Genomic DNA, 17,997 nt, shown 5'->3' with positions numbered 1-17,997 from the left:
CGAGTGTTTTGAATCTCGATGTATGTTGGTAATGGAGTATATAAGACGCGACATTAGGTGCCTCTTTTATACCTACTAGCGTGGTGTTCGACTCCGATTGTGTTGTGGTTACATTGTACTTAGGGTACCGGAGTGAAACCCTTAGGTACATGAGTGACTAGGTGGAAATTGACAAACTAGAGCAATTGGATGATTGCGAGGGTGTGGTTTGTGTAATCTTGGTATTCTTTTTGTTCGAAGTGTTTAAGGATTGATTGAAATCCTTCGTGTGCTCAAGGCTGGAGCAAGATATGGTGATGGGTCGTGTGAGCCCAATCGTTTGTAAAGTCTACCTTTGGTAGCATTGTACGGTTGTACGAGTTGTGAATATGGGACGTAGATCCAAGTGGGGGAGTTACACTCCCGCACGAGGAAGTTTTAGTGTGAGATTTCGGATGATGCTTTTGGTAGATCCGGAAAATGTTGTCGAGACCTGGTTTTGGTCGATTTGTGGTAGATTACAATTTCGGATAAATTGTACTTATGGTTTGGATTTGAATTATCACCGAGGTGGTAATGTGGTAAATCTCGTTGAGAGATAATGGACGTGTTTGGTGAGCAAGGTGAAATCCTTCGGTTAAGGGAGGTGTGTGTCGAATTCTCTTCTAGAGAATTATTGTTTTGTGCCTATGTTTGATATAGGTGGTTCTTGCTCGAGTGTGTGAATGGTTAGTGGTATCCGTTAGGATTCACTATGGCGTAGCAGAGCGCGATGATACGCTACTCGTCGTTCGAGGCCAAAAGGGCGTTGATTGATGAAGCATGACTTTCGGAGTCTGCTGACTTCATCATGGTATTGGTGATTGATGAAGCATGACCTTTAGGGTCTGCTGACTTCATCATGGGAGTATGCGATTGGTGGAGCATGACCTTCGGGGTCCGCTGACTTCATCATGAGCGAGGTGTTATATCGGTGAAGCATGACCGTTGACGGGGTCCGCTGACTTCATCCGGTGTTGAGATTGGTGAAGCATGATCATCGGGTCCGCTGACTTCATCATGGTAGTGGATCGCGTGTGGTTTCGGATTCACGATGACGTGTGTGGTTTCGGTCATCTTATTGTGGAAGTGAGTCGCGTGTAGTTCGGATTCACAAATGACTCGTGTGGTTTCGGTCATTGTATTGAGGAGTGAGTCTCGTGTAGTTCGGATTCACAAATGACTCGTGTAGTTCGGTCATTCCTCCGGGATAGTGACTCTCGTGTAGTTCGGATTTACTAAGGCGCGTGTAGTTCGGCCAATCCCGATTGTTGTTGTGGTGAAGGTAGTGAGTCGCGTGTAGTTCGAATTCACTAAGGCGCGTGTGTTTTCGGCCAGCCTTCGGGTTGTGTGATCTGTCGGTTGTTTTATACACCGATGGTGGGGTCGTAAGGACCATGATGTTTGATCTATTGGTTGTTTTATACACCAATGGTGGGGTCGTAAGGACCATGTCGTGTGATCTATTGGTTGTTTTATACACCGATGGTGGGGTCGTAAGGACCATGATGTTTGATCTATTGGTTGTTTTATACACCAATAGTGGGGTCGTAAGGACCATGTCGTGTGATCTATTGGTTGTTTGATACACCAATGGTGGGGTCGTAAGGACCATGTTGTGAGAACTATCGGTTGTTTTATACGCCGATGGTGGGGTCGTGAGGACCATGTTGTATGATTAGTGAGGTGATAGCCGTGCTTCGCTCACGTGTTGTTACGCGTGTGACAATAGTCGATTTTGTACACCTTGAGATTTGCGTTTCCATAGTCGTTTTGGGCGCTATCGGTTTTAGCAGTTGGATTATGATGTTACGGTAGTTGCGTATTGGTGGTATTGCGCACTACAAGGGATGTTTAGTGATTGGTGTTATCCGTCAGGATTCGTTTGGTTCGGTCTTCATCGTCTCGGATTGTTGACCTTAGGTTGAGACTTGGTTGCTTTTAGCGTTGTACTCGGTAAGGGTACGCTAAGGGGTTGATATCTCGGTACGAGATTGGTTGAGTTTTCCCGATGTTAGGGAATGAGCATGGTTTTAGTGCTCGGATTGTGGATTTGATAAATCGCGGGTGACAATTTAGTTGTTAAAGGCAATTCAGTGGGCAGAATTGCTTAGGAAAGTCGGTTGGGACTTATGTTTGAGGACCATAAAGTGTGGTCCGTTTGGTTAAGTGACGAGGATCACGAGGACGTGATCAAGTCTAAGTGGGGGAGAGTTGTAACACCCCGTTTTCCCCGTATATGATTTATAGATGTATTGGGTATGTACGATAGATGTAAGAAGGGTTCAGGGCATTATCTAGTGTTAAAGCCTTGTGTGCGAGAAGTGGAGTCAGATCACGTGGAACGTCGCGGCGCGACAAATGAGGCCGCGGCGCGGCAATCAACTAAAAATCAGATCAAAAAGTGTGGTAAAGAAGGCACCAGACTCAGGCAAAGGTCGTGGCGCGACCATTAATGCCGCGGCGCGGCATACTGTGCGAACTGGCACCAGATTCTTGTAATTTTAAATGAAGTTCAAGGGCAATTTGGTCATTTCACGATTGAGCCAGATGGGGATCTTAAATCTGGTCCACCCATTTCATTTCTCATTTTATTTTTCCTTTTCTTTTCATTTTTTCCTCTCAAACTCAAACACCCACTTAATTTCAAAGGGATTTTTGGAAAGGAAGAAGCGGGATTTGATCTTTGGCGTAGTTGAAAAGTTTGTTCTCCTCGTTCTTAGCTACACGGTGATACTAGTGGTAAGCTCTAACTCCGAATTTCATTTTCGTGTTCATCATTCAAATTTAGGGCTTTTGATTGTATGATTCATAGATGGAACCCATTTAGTTGTTAATTGGAGATTAACACCAAGATTCGGGTTTGTAAGTGTTAGAGGCGGGTTTTGGGTTGGTTAATGATTTAACCATGTTTAAGACTTGAGGATGGTGTATAATCACTAGTATTAGCGATTATTGATGTTTTGGAGACTTTTAGGGTTCTTGTGGTTGACTAATTTTGACTAGAGTCGAAATTAGGGTTTGTTGAGGATTATAACCCGAATGTCAATTCAATGAGGGTTGTAAACTTAAAATGGATTAAGTTGAAGTATAAAACCGAGTTAAACATGTTTTGGTGTCAAAACTTGTAAATGGTGAGATTTTGACCTTATGGGTCAAAATTAGGGTTTATAGGCAATTTTGAGAACGATAAGTGTTTATAACTTGTGTTCGGGTTTAATTGGCATATTAGGACCATTATCACTTGTGTTAGTGATTATTGGTTAGTTTGGGCTCGGTTTGTACTTGGAGGTGCATTTGGGTCGAATTTGCACTAAGTGTCAAATTGGGTTGGTTTGTAGATCCAATCTAAGTGTGTTGTTGAATTTGTGATAATGGATTAGGTACTTTCCATTGACGAGTTGCGGATTACTTGGAAGCATTTCTTCAAGACTTCAAGGTGAGTGTTAATATCCTATATGCATATGTATGTGTAGGATGGGTGCGGGTTGGGTGAAGTGGTTCTCGATCATAGAGCTCACTTCACATATAGGTGGATTGATGGACTTGTGTATAGGTCCAATTGGCACGTTTGTGCATTTTGGTTGACCACCTTTGGCGAGGTACACGCTTGTGTGTACGTTATCACACGTGGTTATGATTTGGATGTTATAACCCCAATGGCGAAGGGTTGATATTGTTGAGAAGTGAATCGCGTGTAGTTCGGATTTACGATGACTCGTGTAGTTCGGTCATCTTATTGAGGTAGTAATCTCGTGTAGTTTCGGATTACTAAGGCTCGTGTAGTTCGGTCAACCTCGATGTTGCGAAGATAGTAATCTCGTGTGGGTTCGGATTACTAAGGCTCGTGTAGCTCGGCCAATCTTCATTGTGGCGTTTGGTATTCGGTAATGGGTTAAGGGGCTAACCTTATTCGTTTTATATTGTTATATATATTAATGTAATGTTGTGTTGTAGCTAACCCTCCGGGTGTAGCTTATTGGCATTGTTCACATCGTCGTTGGTGAACTTACACTTTGTTGATATCTTTAGCTTGTTGCTTAGAGATAGTACGGTATGCTTAGTGTAGTTGCTTTATACATGGATGCTTCGGTATGCGGTATTTGATATTTGTGTGGCGTGTCCATTTTATACATATATATGTATGTAGTATATTATCATTCACTAAGCGTTAGCTTACCCTCTCGTTGTTGCTATTTTTATAGGATCGCATGCTTGGTGGCACGGGTAAGCTTGGGGATTAGAGATCTTGGCTAGGTTGCTAAGAAGATCTTGCTTTTGTATTCGATTAGGATTTGGGTACCGTAGTCCCAAATCACCATGCTCGGTTTTGGTTGGAAACTAAACTAGTCAGGTCGTGTATGTCCGTTTGGACAATTAATCAATGTATTAAATGTTTTAAGGTTTATTAAACCTTCTATTGTATTAAAGATGTTTATGGAAACACAATTGGGACCTAAAGTGTTATTTAAAGCGTATTAAAAGGAAAAAAAATTATGGGCCGGTTTTAATACGGGTTGGGTGGTTACATAAGTTGAGTTCAAATGGTTAATTTACATGAGAATGTAAGAACGACTCTTGTAGATACTTTGGGATAGCTTAATTAGTATGTGTAATTGTTTAGGAGAATGGCCAATTCCTTATAATACGTTATGCACTCTTTCAACTACCTAGTTCCATTAATTAACATGTGTTAGTGATTTGCCTTATCTAGTGACGTTTATAGGGATCTTATTATATCACTTAGTTAATTACTTGGGTTGGGTGAAATGAGCATTTAACCGGACCAAGGGAATGAACTAAGTTAAACCTTTAGTTGATATAGGAGTGGATCATGTACAACACACCATTGACTTGATCATTCTTCAAGTCTTCAAACTAGTTGAATTAATTGATTACAAATAGGAGGTCTTAGATGACAAGAACATCACTTGCATCGTGTAATCCAGTTTGAGTGTTTGCGCAAGACTACTCTTGGTGAACCAATTAATTAGTTCTCGTGCATAACCAATCAATCCGATCTTAATCCTAAATAACATTCAACATTAAGGGTAAAAAGTCTAGATGAGCATATTTTCTTAATTTGATATCAAAACTATCTTTTTACTTTCATAAACTTAAAATACCAAAAATATTGTCTTTTAATCTATTTCATCATTTGATTCGCCCATCGAAAAAGGGCAAACCAAAATATCTTGTAATTGTAATTTTATTAGTTAATCACAATTTAGTTTATAATCCTAGTTTGACTTAGATATTGTCTTTGAGACGATACACGGATTTTACCATTTACTATACTAATACACGATCGAGTACACTGCCCGTTAGTGTGTAGCAATCTTTAATCGGTATTTTTCCATACTATTTTATACAATAATTCATATACCACGTTTTGCACATCACATCTTAAGGCATGTTAAAGGTACTATTAACTTTGGCATTTTGTACAAGAAAACAAAAGAATGTCACGTGACTGGATATTGTGACGCTGATTACGCTGGAGACTATGATACACGACGATCAACAACTGGATACATGTTTAGTCTTGGATCGGGAGTAATATCATGGTGCAGCAAGAGACAACCAACAGTATCCTTGTCAAGCACTGAAGCAGAATATCGATCGGCATCATCAGCAACACAAGAAATTACGTGGTTGAAACAACTAGTGGAAGATCTTCATCAATCAACAGATTATCAAGTAAATCTTCTTTGTGATAACCTATCAGCTATACGACTAGCAGAGAATTCAGTCTTTCATGCAAGAACAAAACATATAGAAGTGTACTATCACTATGTTCGCGAGAAGGTCCTTGAAGGGAAAATCAAGATGATGCCAACAAAGACAGATGAACAGGTTGCAGATATATTCACCAAGAGTCTAAGTAAACCGAAGTTTACAAAATTCAGAGAAGCACATGGAATGGTCTGCAAGACATCGTTGGAAGAAAATTTGCATTGAGGGGGAGTGTTAAAATACAATGCAAATTTAGAATAATATGAAATTAGTAAATGTATATGAGTAAAATATCTAGATATTAATATGTATATGAAAAATATCTAGATATTAGAATGTAAAGAAAAATCTAGATATTTATGTGTAACAAATATCTAGATATTTATATGTATAAAAATATCTAGATATTTATATATATCCATGAAAATATCTAGTTTCTAGAAACTTCCATGGAGTAGTATAAATATAGGTGGTGGGTTCATTTGTGTTAGGTGTGAAGTAAGGTGTGAGAGTTGTGAGGAAGTAAGAAGAGTGTGAGTTAGAGAAGAGAAAACTTATAAGTAAGTAATATTGTAATTGTATTTTCTATTAATAAAAGTGTTCTTTGTTAAGTTTCCCGGTTAAGCCTTAGTTCGTGTTTGAGTTCTTAGTGCACTTGTGTTATTTTTATTATATGGTCGGCTCTGCCGCCTAAGTGATATATGGTCGGTTATACCGCCTGAATGATATATGGTCGACACTGTCGCCTAAGTATTATTGTGCACTAAGTATTCATAAAAATTAAAGGTTAACCAACTTCAAAGTGTTGGTGTAGTGAGTGTAGTATAATCTAGGTCCTCTATAGTGGGTGTGTTGGGCTCGTCGAAGCTTTCAACATCGCCCTTGAATTTTTTAAATCTCCATATTTTTCAAAAGGTTTTATGAACGATAAGTTCAACAATGGTCTTCTTGCGACCACATAAATAAACATCACCACAAAACACGAATTCGTCCACTGTAATACATTGCGACTAACCACAATGTGATTCTCTAAAAAAGTTCGTCTTTTTTATCTTAAGAATCTTGTGATCCTGTGCACATAAATGTGTTAACGCATAAACCTATTTAACTATCTTGTTTCTAGAAGCTTGAAATTTTCAAATGGAAATATTGAAAAAAAAAAAAAGGTATTCTTTTCACTACACAAATGGATGGTGATGGGAAGAATCTTTAAGGAAAGAATCAAAGGGAGTGATTAGCATTAGGAATTGGTGTTGCTTGAGATTGAAGTATTCTTTTTAAACATATATACTCCGTATTTCATTCCCATTATAAATTATTCTAACACAATTTTTATAAATTTGTCAATAATTCTAATACTAGAATTCCTATTATAATGCGCAAAACAGTTATATGGAATCACTAGTGAAATGACCCATGGAACTACGGGATTATTTAAACGAAACAGTTTAGTGATATGTTTTAAGTATTAAGTTAACGTACATACTAAAGTCATTTAGTTTAATGACCCAATTTTAATAATTAAAATAATTATTAATAAGATTTAATAATAATAATTAATTAATAAGATTTAAATTTAATTAAAAATTATTTAGATTAATGACATCACTCACCATGCTTAGATTTTTTTCTTTTGTTTTTTAATTTTTTTAACAAAGGAATTAGCCTAATAATGAAATCATCATTATAGAATTTTAATAGAAACTATAGAAGATATATGTAGATATGAACTAATTAGGTATGTTTCTATGACATAAATCATAGGAGATCGATAAGTACTTTGTAAATTTGTCTTGATTTTATATCGTACAAGATACTGATTTAACATGTAGCTAAATAAACCAATGGAATAAATCAAGATTACATGAGTGACAAAATGGTAAATGTGAGATCTTTTCACGTCCATCACTATTACTCATTACTAATGGCTTATAAGTTAGTCGAAAAAGATCGAAAATGATCACTAGATAACCTTATTACGCCACACACATCCAAGTAAAAATACTCTATTTCCCGAATAACCTTGTGTAGTAGCTCGTGTGTTAGTGGTCTGCATCTCTTAGCGAGAGGTCAGGAGTTTGACTCCCGAGGGGTGCAACATTGCACACAAGGTTGCCTCTCTACCTTTAAATTACCCCAAGAGTGCCTTCCGCACATCGCATGGCGGGGGCAGTGGGGGAGGGGGGGTTTTACCGCCCATGTCCTCGGATTGGGCCGGGTTTCCTTCTGGCAGTAGTCGGGGATGGGTTATGTAACTACGGGAGATGAACGCGTGGGTGGTTAAATCTCCCTGGGTGATCCCGTCCCTGAGTAATCCCGTCCCTGGGTGATCCCGTACTGTTGTCAAAACAAAATAAAAAAACCATGAAGGTTCTCACCAAAAAGTATAGATGACATGCTTTTGAAAACTAATAAACTTCCATAAAATTAAAACTAAAAAACTAGACAAAAGGGCAAGAAAAAAGCTACAACTTCTCAAGTAAGGAAATCATCTATGCTCAAAAACACCATTGACAAGATCAATTCCCCTTGCTGCCTTTTGCTTCTATTACTTGTCAATCTCTCAATGCTTTTCCTATAAGGGCTTCTACCTTTGCTTTTGCTTTCTTACTTTACCTTCTTTTTCATTTTATTAATCCAAACTATAATTCATCAAACCTTTTCAAAAGATTTTATATTGGAATTGAAATTGAAAAATAAAAATATTTAATAATTGGAAATAAGTCTTTGTTGGGTTGGTGTCCCTTTTATGTCAGATATCCATTAGTAAGAAAATCATTGCTATTAAAAGGCAGACAAATACAAGTCAAATTGAAAGAAAAAATCTTAACACGATATAAATAAGTGATTAACGTGTTATGACTTGGAAAGGTTTAACGTTTTTCATCTATCGTTACGTTTGCGTTCATCTAAATAAACAACACTGAGAAGGTTTTTCTGTTCAGATTACGTTTCCTCAAGATGTGCTTCTAGGTGGGTTTGAACCTGAATATCAAGACGTCAAACACTAGGCCATAATGAAATAATTTAAGTCATTAAAACTTATATCTTCGATTTCAATCCGGATGCAACAAACATTTACCAAGATGTGGTTTTTATGAGTCTTTAAAGCGAAACAATATCGTGGTTTATACTAATTACGTGGCCGACAGTGGGTGGTCGGCGGTAGGTTTGTTTTGTGTTTTGTTTTTGTTTTTACCTTATTTTAGTGCTTACGTTATTTAGGGTATCCGTGTTGGCTTGTGTTGAATAGTACATTAGTAAAGTGTGTCTCTATCTTGTTAGTAGGACCGTTTACTTAGTTTACTCTTTGTTTAGCCATTGTTTGGATATCCCTTTGTACTGTTTTGTACTTGTTGATTTTCGGATCCGTTCAATGTTATCGTTATTTTGCCAAAATAAAAAAATAAAAAAAAATACTAATTACGTGAATATATGACATAAAAGCCAATTGTTCGAGTTCGCGTTCTCGTTCAGGACAGGACAGTATGGGACCTCTTGCTTAGGGCTTTGGACCCCGGTAAAAGTGAGATGTCCAAGATGTTAAGAACGAGGGGAAGAATCGACGAGGAATCTAGACTAGAGAGGAATATAGAACATCAAATCGTGAATGAAAAATAAAAAGCATGAGGAGAATTATCAACTCGAGATGTTAGAAACATTTGAGGGCTTCATATGCTCGTTAGAAACATAACAGCTCTAAGTCCTATCGTTAATTTATAGTTACCCGCTTGCTTCCTTTATTTCCTTTTTAAAGATCTTATGTCGTATAGTAAAGCTCATTCTTTGATCGGAATGTCAACTTTTTCTAAAGATGTCATTGCCAAATCTTTTACATTTCAAATGATAAAAAGATCTAAAGAGACTCAAGAGCCAAAAGCCAATCTCATTTGGCTACTTAGGACAAAGGCAATTGCATTTGTGAGACAAGTTTAATCCAAATGACTCAACAATGCTCAAACCATGCTTTTTAAGAAACACTAATCCCAAAGCTAAGTTAAAAAGTAAAGAAACACAACCACTTTTACTTTAAACCCGCAATAATTATTTTACGAAGTAATTCAAGATATTGTTTAGAGGATATATAGTAGTTTGCTAGCTATAAACTTATGCTTACAAAACTTAAGGGATAAGTACCATATGGTATATGTTCCAAACTGATAAAAAGAAAAAGTTTTTAGTTTATTCTGTATAACCACTGGTATATAAAGACCAATCATATATTCAGTGCTTCAACTTATGACTTAACAAATTTTCTACTTACATATATTCAAATCTCTATCTCTATAGCTTTTGCATTTTGATGTCAACTCATCAAAATAAGAATGGAGAAAAGGTTAAGATGGATGTATCAAAGCTCAATTTTGTTAGGGATGGAGCCACTCGATTGCCACCCGGTTTCAGGTTTCAGCCAACTGATCAAGAGATTGTATTTCAGTATCTGATTCGTAAAGTCTTCTCGTGCCCTCTTCCTGCTTCAATCGTTCCAGAAATAGTCAACATTTGCAAACTTAATCCTTGGGACTTGCCAGGTTAGTACTTATATCGACACCGTTTTAGAATACGATGAACTCTAAGTGCTATTAGTTTCCATGCTTTTAACATAATTCATGCACAACTTCAAATTAAAGATTTTGTGTTCAAATAGGGGATTGGGAACAAGATAGGTATTTTTTCAGCAAAAAGGAGGCTAAGTATGGCAATGGAAATAGATCGAATAGGGCAAGTGATGACGGATACTGGAAAGCAACTGGTTTCGACAAACAGATCACAAGGTGTTGTAACAACGATTCAAACTCTAGAAAAAAAGATATTATAACAGGGATGAAGAAAACACTTGTTTTCCACAAAAGAAAGCATGTGCATGGGGAGTCAACCACAAGAACCTGTTGGATTATGCACGAATATCGCCTCGTTCATTCATCTTACTCGCCAAAATCCAGCTCGAACGATAAGGTAATGTTCGTTTTACTCGTTAAGCGTCTACAATTTTGCAACTCGTCGCTTAATTCTGATCATTTCCTTAGTGTTTTCGTGGTTTGATTTAACAGAGAGCTTATATTCAAATGGGAAATTGGGTTCTATGTCATATATTTCTGAACAAAAGAAGTAGAAAAATAGGAAGTGCAGATGGGAAGCCATTATCAAGTGGTATAACTCCACAAAAAGAGCTTCTGCATCATGGTTTTATGATGAGGGTTAATAATGGGATGAATGTTACAAATGAACCATCATCTTCTTCATCATCATCTTGTTGTTCAAGTGAGGTGACTCAAGAGGTTTCTTCATGTAGAAAGTTATTAGATCATGAAGGTGTATATCAAGAATAATGTTCACACTTGGTGCTATTTTTTGTATGACTATGGTTAAGTTTTAAAGGTTACTTTTCTATTCCAAGATGATAGTTTCTCACTTTTATGTTCTAATGAATTTCATTTAGAACTTAGAACTGATATATATATATATATATATATATATATATATATATATATATATATATATATATATATATATATATATATATATATATATATATATATATATATATATATATATATATAGTGGTAGGATCAAGATGGAAGTAACCAATCGGGGGGAAGCGGGGGGAAGCAAAAACTTTTTTTTTTTTTCGTTTTTTGAAAAAACTTTGTTCATGAACATTATAGATGGGATGAAAATATGAACATTTAATAAAGACACTCTGTGATAAATGTTTTTATTTTGGCGGAAAAACGCTCGAAGAAGTAATATATAACAATTATCGTGTTTTTCGAGCGTATGTTAAGGTTTTAGCTATTAGGGTTTAGATATTAGAGTTTAGATATTAGGGTTTATAGGGTTTAGATGTTAGGGTTTAGAAATTTAGGGTTTAGGGTTTAGATTTAGGGTTTAGATTTAAGATTTAGATTGAGTTTTTAACACGAACGGTTTAGAGTTTAGGGTTTGGTGTTTTAGGTTTATGGAATAAACCCAAAACACCAAACCCTAAACCCTAAACCGGGCTAAATTTTACTTCACAAAACATGAAGAAAAAAAAAACGTTCACATTCTTCACGAACAATATTATCTTGAATGTTATTTTTGTCGATCGTTTTCCCGCCTAAATAATAACATTCATCACGAAGTGTCTTTTCTAAATGTTCATATTTTCGTGTGATCTTGATGCCGGGAAAAAAATTCCAAAAAAACGAAGAAAAAAAAAATTTACTTCCCCCGCTTCCCCCCGATTGGTTACTTCCCCATTGATCCTACCCCATATATATATATATATATATATATATATATATATATATATATATATATATTGGCGAAAATAACAAAAACTCGTATAGAAACCGAGGCCGTTTTCCAAAGGAAAACGCCCTCAACAAGGGTTACAAAAAGACGGGTGAAACGAAAAAGTTCACACCTATAAAACAACCACCTAAACGAGACCTATCTATAACTGAACCTCCCTAGCAACCCAAAACCCATAAAGACAAACTAACAAAATAAAACAGATTACAAAACGATGAAACGGAAACACACCAAACAAACAAAATAAGACGGATCCGACTAGGTCCCGCACTTTTCAATTTACCGTTAACCGTAACTAGATAAATGATATATCCACTTATCCTTTTTATAAATCCACTCATTATCATGCATCCAATACTTGTACTGTACAAACAATTATGCATTATAAAAGTGGATGTATCAAAACTCAAAAGTGAATATATCAACACCCCACTTAGATGATGTTTAAAATTGTAACCTACTACTTCACTAAAGGGAAATCAACAACACACATGACTATGATTGTTTTCCTTAAAAAAATTAACATATTAAACACGACTATAATTACTTACTAGAAGAATACAGTTTGGGTATTCTTAACGGTCCGAACCCCTTTATATTAACTCGGATTCACTAAGAATATATACATTTTGTCTTTTGTTTACACAAGAGTTGTATTGTAGATTTGTAGTTCTATGCTTGCCCATCTAAAATGAACATAACATCTAAAAACATGCTATAAAACATAATGTAAGTTTGGCTTTTCAAATACATTACAAGAAAAGTGGAATTGCACTTTGCAATTTATGAACAATTGGTTTTCCTTTTTCTGTTGGATTATACAATTAACCTTAGAACTAAAATTGCATATATGAACTAATGCGAAAACCATTCCCTATTTCGACATCTTCTAATAACTTACAAGGGTATTGCATCAAAAGATAACCAAATTTGATCAAGATTTCTATTTTAGTTAACCAACTTTCCTTTCCTCAACAGAACAATCAAGTTTTAAACTTTTTTGACAAACCACAATTATCTAGGAAGATTTCAAGTGCCAAATCAAAAAAAGTCAACACGGTCAAAAGTTACCATCAGGTTAAACTGCAGTTACCCTTGTATATGAATCTCGTGGAGTTGGTTATCTTTTCATACATTTACCTTTTCATACATTTACCCTCAAGTTAAACTACATCTATCTTATCTACCTTATGCTGCCAAATACCTCGGAAACCGGTTCTTTTTTCTTTTTTAACCCAAAATCCATTGATAGACTAATTGAGGTAGGAAGTAAAGTACGGATGAACTTACGTGATGGTTCTTTATTAGTCTTTTTTCGCCTTGAAGACTCAGACTTTTTGACTGATGTTGAAGAATTTGAGTTAATAATTGAAGACCCGAATGAATTGTCATCAATTGTGCTAAAAGATGCAGGGCCGCCGTTATGTGATTGATACCCGACAGCTGCATCTTGATGGGGAGGTGGGAATTTTTCGCTCTTGCTTTTGGCATTTGCTTCAGTTATAACTCTCCGTCTCTGGAATTCAAAAAAAAAAAAAAAAATGGGAAACAGATGAATGAAGTGAATTTGCCCAAAAGAACAATAAGAGGTGGCCATTTGGACCCATTCATCTATAGCTAGGTTGATTTGGTTGTGTTTCAATCTCAAGTTCTCAATTCAATCAATCAAATAAATATACTATTTCATTACAGAATGAGCCACCTCGTAAACAAACTAAATGCAAAAAGAAACAAAGGTGCTTTTCTGTAGACCTATCACCTAGGAAATTTTCAGAATATAGGATCAAAAAATGGCGATTACAATATAACTACCAACCTTAGGGAATAAATGTCACTTTTATCTCCTAACAACTTTATATACATAATAACCTAATACGTCTCACCAAGTTTCAGATGTCATGTAAAATCACAAAAAGATAATAATTGAAAAAAAAAAAAAAAAAAGGCGGATTCCCATTAGCTACGTTAAACTAAAGAAAGTTAAATAGGGACATTAGAAGGAATGTTTCACTTACATCTAAGTTCGATTGGATCTCCGCATTGGCTTCTGGAGCTGGAACTGCACGGCTGACCCGTTCACGGGCTCTTGTTCTTCTATATCCGTCCGGAGCATGAGATTTACCACTTAAGCCTCTTTGTCTGTAGCCGAATAATATCAACATCAACATATTGAGAAAATAAGTGAATATATTTTTTGTGGAGTTAAACATACAAACCTTCTAGCTTCTTCCTCCCTCAATTTGACATCTATTTCTTTGCTGGGAGGATATTTCGGTAATTCTGATGGTTCACAAGCATAAGGATTGGAAGTCAAGAACTGCACAGGAAGAGAAATCACTAGTCGACATGGGCGGGTTCGTTTGACCAATCAAAACATATTCGGGTCAAAACAGCTAGAGAGTGATGTTACTCACATTGCTATTTAGGGTTGACGTGGCAGAGCCTCGGTCCTTAGGGTCAATTGCAAGAAGAGTTTCTAGTAAAGGTAGAGAAGAAGATGGAAAATCGTTAAACGTTTCAGCTATACAACGTTTGTATGGATGTTGCGGCTTGAAAAGAGTCGCATTTGGTAATCGGTACTTCCTCCAATATGCATCTGATGGAGAGCCACATAATTTAAATATCTTGTGTAGCTGTTCAACCTGATGTTACAAAACTAAGGAAAGATGAAGTGTTGACTGGTCAAAATACCTAATTTTCACAATTATCAGATCACAGCAAAGATTTGATGACACGATGATGTAATAAACTCAATATAAAATATATGTATCATTAAATCCAAAAAAGGGGTCCAAAATTAGATCTTTATGGACTTCTTGTTGGAATCATATGAAGAGATGGCAGATTAGACCCATAACCCATTTACTTATGAACGAATCTATTTAGGTTATCTTCTATATCTAACGGGTCGAGTGGATAGAACATGAGCAAAACAGAAACAAATATCTTAGAAGTTGAAGGAACAAATGGGTCGAAGGAGTCAAGCATGTTGAAAGTCTCCCAAAGTGTGTTTTCATGAACCTACTAAATCATTGTATCCAAAACTCTACTTTATTACCGTTATAAAATGACTTTTGTATACACTAGTTATGTATCACAGATTTTGACCCATTACCCGTGATCTTCCTGATTCGCGCATATTGTCACCTACATATATGATCAAACTCAAGGGTTTCTACCTCTGTGCGTCCCGGCAATATCGGTTTCCCAGCAAGAAGCTCAGCCAAAATGCAGCCAGCACTCCACAGGTCAACACCAACACCATAATAAGTGGCACCAAGAAGCAGCTCCGGTGGTCGATACCACAGAGTAACAACACGACTAGTCATCGGTTGCTTATGTTGTGGATTATAAAAAGAAGCCAACCCAAAATCAGCTATCTTGAGTATACCATCATTGTCAATTAATAAATTTGATCCCTTAATATCACGATGCAATACGCCATTCTGGTGACAATGCTCAAGCCCAGAAAGAAGCTGTTTTATGTAGCATTTAATCTGCCAACACGATTAAATCTTGAGACACGTAGAACAAAGAAAAAAAAGTTACATGTCAAGTATTACCACAATTGTCTAGAATAAAGCCAAATTTCTAGTTGTGTACTAAAGATATTTTAATAATATTCTCAGTCATTTGAACTTTAAACACAGCAAAAATCATATTATTGGATACTATTGCATGGACAAAAACGATTAGAAAACAACAATGCCGAAAAGCACAATGAACAAAACCATGAGACAAATACAACCATACAAAAATAATAAGACATATCAGGCTGTTTTTAAATATCAACGTAACGAATTGACAACCATTTACATGGTCAAAACATTCAACTATTTATGGAAGGAAAAATAAGTTTAAGAAAAATCATATACAAAAAGTCAACATTTCATATTATAATACTAAACAAATATTTAAGTCCATAGCAATCTCAGCTAAAGAAATTATAATATTGAATTTTGAAAGTTACCTGTGGCTCTGTAAACTTGACGCCTTGGATGGCGGCAAGACCGGAGAGATCGTGTTCCATGTACTCGAATATAAGGTAAAGACTACAAGACATTCTTGAAGTAACTAATCCTTGAAGCTTAATAATATTCGGATGATTTAATTTCTTTAGTATAAGAATCTCTCTTGCCATAAACTTGACACTTTCTGGCTCTAAATTATCAAACCTAACTTTCTTCAAAGCAACAATCTTTCCTGTTATCAAATCCCTAGCTTTATATACATTGCTATATGTCCCTTGCCCAATCTATATCATCAACAAATTCAACTATTATTCATACTAAAAATACATACTTTCATTCATAAGCACGTCATAAAAGACTAAGACCCCGTTTGGCTCACGGAATCCAGATACCGGCGGAATTGGAATTGAATTTAGACACGCGCCTTTTAAGTGTAGCTTATTAGATGCTTATTATCCGATTATAGCGAATTAGTAATTAAAATGGTAAAAATTGAGGTTACAATATATATAATTAAATTCAATTCCAATTCCGCCGGAATAACATTGGATAAACGAGGCTTGAATTATTAATTTAAGGGTCAAGTATTATCAAATGTATGGCATCCATATAAGATTTCAGACGGTTTACAAGTTATGAAGATCATAATACTTCAAAATGGTAAAAATGTTGATACATATATAAATTTAAAATTAAAATTATAATTAAAGTACGATACATACATTACGGTTCCTGTAAATTAAATATAGGGTTTACCTTATCGATTTTTTCGAATGTATTAGCAAGACGGGGAGTCCAATCTTTAATGGCGTCACCAGCAACATCACACAACCATGAAGGCCAACCAGTATGGGTCTTCAAGGTGAACCCAGGCTTAAGTTTGCCAGGATTTGAAGCCGGAACTTTGGTAATTACCTGATTGATCTTGTGAGGAGTTTCATCTCTAGTGTTACAAGTAACTTCATTCGAACACGCCACCTGTTCGACGTTATGTCTAGCTGAAGATGGTTTAGAGTGGTGATCTGAAGTGGCTCTTTTAGTGAGCACACATCCCATTTTTATGTTTGATTAAGGACTGGGTGAAGTTAGATTTCCATTAACAGGTGAATGAAGTAGCTGGTTTGTGTATATTTGAATGAAAAATGGTTGTTGAGTGTATTAAATGCTGTGGACTGAATCAGTGTTGAACAAAAATTGCCGAAACAGGTTGGGTAGGGGGTTAGTTGAGGTGGAGAGAGTGGATTTATGGTGGCAGAGGGTAAAAAGGAAGTCACTTTTTCTAGATTTTCTACTTTCTATGGATTTTATTTCATTTTATGCATTCTAAACATAAAGACGTTGACATAATATATAATAATAGAAAATAATAAAATATTTTCATCATAATTAATAAAAAATAATAATTCTTTTTTGCAAAACTTATATATATATATATATATATATATATATATATATATATAGAAGGTTGAAAAAGACGTGAGACGGTGCCCGAAACGGTAACGACCTCAAAACGTCGCAACGGAAAAAACGGGGCAGAGACGGGGTCGAAACGGATGTTGACTAATGTTGACTTTTATATATATAAATATATATTTACACATATTTTAAAGCTAAAAACTTTTGTTGACAAGTTTGTACCTATAATTGCTATTAGCGTTAATATAATACAAAATGGAATACTAAACTAAGTCAATTTTGATTGATTTGACCGACTTATGACCGATTTTAACAGAATTTCTGACTTTTGACCGGCATTGACCCAATTTTTCCTGCATTTAACCTGACTTTTGACCGTTGACCGGCTTATGAGAAAACGGGACGAGGTCGAAACGGTTTAGTCACCAAAACGCCGCAAAGGGCGTAGCAACGGACGTCGTTTACAACAGTGACTATATAAGAAAGGCGGATTCATCGAACGATGAAAAAGTAGAATAAGAATAAAGCCAAAATGTCGATGTGGCTCAGAAACAAGAAA

General features: G+C 35.9%; 2 protein-coding genes across 2 annotated transcripts; one reads left to right on the top strand and one right to left on the bottom strand.

Moving 5' to 3' along the window:
• The first annotated feature begins 9,935 nt into the window (after positions 1-9,935).
• Positions 9,936-11,157, top strand: LOC139857678 (NAC domain-containing protein 83-like). Its single transcript, XM_071846502.1, has 3 exons — positions 9,936-10,286; positions 10,403-10,710; positions 10,806-11,157. Exons 1-3 carry the CDS (start codon positions 10,058-10,060, stop codon positions 11,082-11,084), a joined length of 816 nt encoding a protein of 271 aa, XP_071702603.1. The 5' UTR covers positions 9,936-10,057; the 3' UTR covers positions 11,085-11,157.
• Positions 11,158-12,926: 1,769 nt separating this feature from the next.
• Positions 12,927-17,214, bottom strand: LOC139857677 (probable serine/threonine-protein kinase At1g54610). The gene is made up of 7 exons (XM_071846501.1): positions 16,779-17,214; positions 16,022-16,306; positions 15,231-15,548; positions 14,466-14,693; positions 14,268-14,368; positions 14,067-14,190; positions 12,927-13,567 (listed from the first exon to the last, which is right to left on the bottom strand). The coding sequence occupies exons 1-7, from the start codon at positions 17,076-17,078 to the stop codon at positions 13,235-13,237; spliced, it is 1,689 nt and encodes a 562-aa protein (XP_071702602.1). The 5' UTR covers positions 17,079-17,214; the 3' UTR covers positions 12,927-13,234.
• Positions 17,215-17,997: the final 783 nt, after the last annotated feature.

Source organism: Rutidosis leptorrhynchoides, chromosome 7 (genome assembly GCF_046630445.1).
Source record: "Rutidosis leptorrhynchoides isolate AG116_Rl617_1_P2 chromosome 7, CSIRO_AGI_Rlap_v1, whole genome shotgun sequence".
NCBI lineage: Eukaryota > Viridiplantae > Streptophyta > Magnoliopsida > Asterales > Asteraceae > Rutidosis > Rutidosis leptorrhynchoides.
Note: the sequence above shows the minus strand (reverse complement) of the source record. Positions and strands in the feature narration are given on the sequence as shown.

What these genes read in the sequence shown, in the direction of transcription:
- LOC139857678 (XM_071846502.1), top strand. Translation starts at nt 10,058, where the DNA reads ATGTCAACTCATCAAAATAAGAATGGAGAAAAGGTTAAGATGGATGTA. An exon ending in TAATCCTTGGGACTTGCCAG is followed by an intron (nt 10,287 to 10,402) that starts GTTAGTACTTAT and finishes GTGTTCAAATAG; the next exon opens with GGGATTGGGAACAAGATAGG. An exon ending in AATCCAGCTCGAACGATAAG is followed by an intron (nt 10,711 to 10,805) that starts GTAATGTTCGTT and finishes TTGATTTAACAG; the next exon opens with AGAGCTTATATTCAAATGGG.
- LOC139857677 (XM_071846501.1), bottom strand. Translation starts at nt 17,078, where the DNA reads ATGGGATGTGTGCTCACTAAAAGAGCCACTTCAGATCACCACTCTAAA. An exon ending in CATTCGAAAAAATCGATAAG is followed by an intron (nt 16,307 to 16,778) that starts GTAAACCCTATA and finishes TTGATGATATAG; the next exon opens with ATTGGGCAAGGGACATATAG. An exon ending in TATTGCCGGGACGCACAGAG is followed by an intron (nt 14,694 to 15,230) that starts GTAGAAACCCTT and finishes TTGTAACATCAG; the next exon opens with GTTGAACAGCTACACAAGAT.